The sequence below is a fragment of the Opisthorchis viverrini genome (assembly GCF_000715545.1).
Source record: "Opisthorchis viverrini unplaced genomic scaffold opera_v5_373, whole genome shotgun sequence".
Lineage (NCBI taxonomy): Eukaryota > Metazoa > Platyhelminthes > Trematoda > Opisthorchiida > Opisthorchiidae > Opisthorchis > Opisthorchis viverrini.
Window position 1 is genome coordinate 224,722 of NW_008752034.1, and position 4,701 is coordinate 229,422.

The 4,701-nt window shown below is 43.6% G+C and overlaps 2 protein-coding genes across 2 annotated transcripts in view; one reads left to right on the forward strand and one right to left on the reverse strand.

Moving 5' to 3' along the window:
- T265_10522 (hypothetical protein) overlaps nucleotides 1-208 on the reverse strand; it is a gene marked incomplete at both ends in the record, with an annotated part of 5,932 nt that extends 5,724 nt beyond the window's left edge. Inside the window, one exon of the mRNA XM_009176914.1 lies at nucleotides 203-208. Coding sequence (XP_009175178.1) covers nucleotides 203-208 — 6 coding nt within the window. The remainder of the gene's footprint in view (nucleotides 1-202) is intronic.
- The window catches only part of T265_10521 (hypothetical protein), a gene marked incomplete at both ends in the record, with an annotated part of 8,117 nt that extends 4,262 nt beyond the window's left edge, over nucleotides 1-3,855 (forward strand). The window contains 3 exons of the mRNA XM_009176915.1: nucleotides 618-772; nucleotides 3,482-3,548; nucleotides 3,757-3,855. Of these exons, the coding sequence (XP_009175179.1) occupies nucleotides 618-772; nucleotides 3,482-3,548; nucleotides 3,757-3,855 (321 nt within the window). The remainder of the gene's footprint in view (nucleotides 1-617; nucleotides 773-3,481; nucleotides 3,549-3,756) is intronic.
- Between the last annotated feature and the right edge of the window lie 846 nt (nucleotides 3,856-4,701).

The window sequence follows — 4,701 nt, forward strand, 5'->3', positions numbered from 1 at the left end:
GCACGAGGGCTGGGATACTGCCAGGTTGCCCAAACCTAGACGGGAGAAGTCGAGAGGCAGAGGACGGGTTCGAACCACGGACCTTCCGGTCAGTAGATTCGCGCTCTAACCATTTGGGCTATCTCGCACGCTTTCAGGCACCGCTTGGATGAACCAACATTGCTAATGTAACATGAATCTTGAAGTGACCTCAGCAATTCACCATCATCCGTGAAATTTGTCAGTTTCAAGTGACCAGCTTATTTTTCGCAGATTTTACCTCCTTTCTCGTTGAAGACGAAATGTTTCCTTCTGAATTCGGTCTTTGCACTTTACGCTCTGCAGTGGGGGTCTGTGTTGGCTAGGCTATTCCCGAGTACCAAATTGTGACTGTGTGTCTCAGCCTTATCGATGTTCATTAGGTGTGTAGTTGTCTTACTGTAGACGTAAACCTCGTAGTCTAGGTGGCTAGAACGCTTCTCGTTTCGCTGATCAAAACTGAGTTGTTGTTGCTGGGATGAAACGCCCATAAAACGCTTATTGATCTGTTTTCAGTCATCTCTAATGAATTCAAGCTGTCTAGATAACTCGAGAACGCAGTGATTGTCTTCCGAAATAGATAGTAAATCTCCATAAAGGAAACTACTCACAAGGTTGCTGAAAATTCTTCGACAGCCCACGATCGGTTTCGCCCTTCTTGGGGCTCATCTGGTAGACGCAGTCCCCGAGTTTCCGTCAACCTTATTTTCTACTTGAACTCAAATGGGACTGGTTGTGACAAATACCCTCAGTTGTAGATCAGTTTGGTTTTCGCGGGAGACTCAAGTGAATATCGTGCCGATTGAAACATAAGGCGGCCTGTGCGCAGCACATTCAGTTGTAGAATATCACAAACGAGAGATTCAATTGAGTCTATCGTGAAAACCAAATAGCTAGTATACCGTCTACCCTCCGTATAGATAGAGTAATCTGGAATCTAGACATTCAAGTCCACGACCCTCCCGTGTTGATTTTCCTACTCAAGCGGACCACAATTAGTATGACGTTACCTGCGTTGAAAGTAGAAAGAAATACTCTACAACGTTGTGAAGCATATGTTGCTCGGGTACGCTGCTTGGATGTTGGTTTTCTCGCCGAGCTTGGCAGTTGGATTGCGAACGTGAGGTGACAGTCAATGCAGGATGGAGTGGTTGGACCTCCTCTTCTCTCTGCTAATACGGTTTCTAAACAGTATCTGATAACTGAAATGTTTCGTTAATCCCGGGGTCGTTTTCGCGTAATTTTGTTGGTTAACTTGTAATATGATCCCATTTCCTTGCTTCTAGTTTGTTCGGCGGTTGTGTTCCTCTGTTGTGACTGGGCTGCTTCCTTCTTGCCCCTTGAATTAATTTCGTTCAACTAGATTGGTTAATTCCAATGGCCTTCTATTTTTAGTAGCTTTCTTTGATGCGATTGGTCCGTTGGTTGTCGTCTCCGTGTTTTGTATGATCCAGGTTTTGCGTTGTCCACTGGTGCTGGTGCATCAGGGATATCGCGTTTAATACTTAGCCATCCAGTTCTGGAATTAACTGAACTTGCCACCGCCTCCGACGCCCGGCTGTATGTCCCATTCTCTGCCTTTTTGCGGAACCGCAACAGCTGGAACCAGTATCTGTAATAAACGGTATATAGCTGACAAAGTGGAATGACGTCTTCAGATGGCTTAGGGATTCGAGGCACTATATGCCGCCTAAGTTCGACTTCTTTTACACTGCTCCTGAATGGTCTGGTAGAATGGCGTAGTCTTCAGTTACCAGTGCCGAGTTCAGATCCCACTAGGGGCTCTTTATAAGGTTAAAACTACCGTACAGCAGCGCTTCCCCGCTCTTCAGCTTAGATCAACATCATTTACAGGATGAAATCTCCACTGCAATTTGAAGATCTCGTCTTACTGCCGTCAGACAGTACTTGAAATTCCTAGTTGATCCAAACTCATGATCCATCGGTTCAGTTGAGTATGGTGCTTGCCCATACATGGCCAGGCAAGGGTTTTGCTGTCCCCGTAACTCCCCAGTCAGGGTCTGTGTTGCTAAGGTGATTCTGTACAACTCTACCGGAAATACAATGGCGTATCCCAAATATATCAGTTCACACACGTGTTCTAAAATGGTGGGTTTTATCCAGGTCTGCGCAAACATTGCGCCGGTTGTCCCAGGACGGATGGATTTTATGGGTAACCATTTTCAACAGAATGTGAAGGATGTTCATCCATTTGTAGTTTGAATTGGCATTCAACCACAAAATGCAGTTGGCTCTATGTATCGAACATACACTATAGTTTTTCGTAGGCTTTCAGAAATGCGCCCCCCCTTTTTTCGGGTGTACTAGGTTGGGGAAGGTGGTTCCGTAAGGTGTTAAACACTGATTGACGAGGGTTAACGGGGATGTAACAAATCAATTTAGCCAAAAACACCAAGGGAGTTGGTCATCTTTCTGATGTGACCGCCACGGACTTACTCTAGCTTTGTTGACAAATGAGTCGAAATTAACTTAAAATATCAGCATTCCGCAGGACCAGACTACAAGCCAGAGTAGAAACCACACTCATTTAATAATGGTTAGAGTTTTTATTCTCTTTCGTTCGTGTAACCTACAACCACATCGACAACTGGGTGGTTCTGATGCAGATCACAGACCGATTTGTGAGTTGATATGCGAATCGAAAGAAGAAAATTCCTTACGAGAGGGGAGTGGGGACGGTTTATTTATCGACATTGTTGTAAACTATTGATCACCAATTATGAGATCTTCAAGCTGTGTAGACAGACGATTGATAGCTTTAATTCAAAAGCACAACAGTCACTAAAATTATCTACGTTGAGCTAACTCGATCAAACTGAAAACGTCTCACGTCTTCTCAGGAATAAAATTCCCAAATCGAGTTCAGAATGGCCAAAAATGAGCATTCTCATCAAATATCTCCAATCGGTTGTTCCTTCCGGTAGAAATGAGATTGCGTGCGCGCGCACGCAAAAAAAAACAGAATGTAAGGCTTTATAAGACTTTCTGCTCCAAATTTGTGGATTCTTCATGGCCTGTGTGTCAGTCTCTCACTCATTGCGTGAGCTGGGTTAAGCAATCGTGACATTAGTCAGTAACGCGATAGTTTCTTCCAAAAGGTTGGAGAATTATGGCCGAGATGTTTGCAAGTTAATCAAGTACAATCCATTTTTGTCAAACAGCCGTACATCATCTGGCAGACACCTCACTAATAGCTAAAGTGGTCAGCTGTCAGTTTCGTTGGGATACGACCAATTGAGAAGCTTTAGTCAAGGATGAACCGACAATGAACGTTTGTCAAATTAGATCACCCTCGTCGTAATACTTGAAAGTTCAAATTCTACGATAAGCAACTGAATCGCGAACGGACTTTCGCTCCGCAAATTCAGTTGAGAAAAGAAAACTAACGCGAAGTTCATGTGAATCTTGCCTGAGTTCCCCGTTCCACCATTTCTTTTTTCAGGTGTTCATTCGATTTGAAAGCGGTTGTTACAAGACAGTTATGGATGGATACAACTGTTATGGACGCAGTAAGTGACTGAGGGTCTTTAATTCAACACACGAGGCGAGTTTCTACTGTTGTGCTTACCGACGAGACATGTGCCAACATATTCTAAGAAGTTTCAAAAAGTGATGGTAGTGCTAGAAGATTTGGTAACTTCCGGCTGAAATTTCATCCTGCACATGAAGCTAATCCATGCTAAAAAGCCGACAACCTCCTCAGCTTTTCACCTATAGAGCGAAAACGAGAAGGGTGGGGGAAGAAATAAAACCTACTTTTCCGATCGTGTTTCTGTTTGGTTGAAATTCAAGACATCAGACGGCTGTTTTTTTTAAAATACGTTGTAGATTAGCAGGTCATTAAAAAGCCTCCACGGAGGTAACATCAGTGTTGCTGTGTTACATCCTATCCATTTGGTGTAATCCTTATTTAGTTCCAGTCCAATTCTTTGAAGTAACCCCAAAATTCTACACAAGCGGAGTTCATCGCAAATTAGGATCCAATTCTACTGTTCACAACTCGGTACGCTTCTGTCTAATTCGACTTTCGTGTACAAGCTAAATGCGACGGATGCTCATATATTTGTGAGTAGTATGGCTTCATTCAGGAAATTCCATTTTAGTTACCTGTACTCTGGCTGCTAAAGCTAATGGTGCTGTTACATATCGTGCCCCTATTTTGCCATAAATGAGATATTTGAGCCGCTCGAATGGGACCTCTTTAGTTTGATTCCTAAAAGGGAAGGTAGGGTAAAATCAGACGAGAAATTCAATCGCCTACAACCGGCACGTAAAAATCTACCCTGTAAAATGGCATAGTATCGCTAAATCTACTCACCCTCGGAGCAGAAACATACAACATGTATATGAAACTTGATGTTGAAACCAAACTATTTTGTAGGCACGGATGCAGGTGTGATGCGTTTCATCCTTGAAGTACAGAAAACATATCGCGGTATGCACTGTCGAATTTCGGACAAATTATTGATGGCTGACCGGTGATCTGCTCACCCGTACATTTCTAGGCAGAACATCAAAATTCCGAAGTGAGACAGAATGCGAACAGCATCTTTCGTGCAACTATTCTGCACACTGTGTCTCGTGTGGCACCGCCCCGGTCTGTCTAACTATGCCTGGTTTGTGCTTGAGCGCCACTGAGATCAACATTTGGTAGGAATCTCT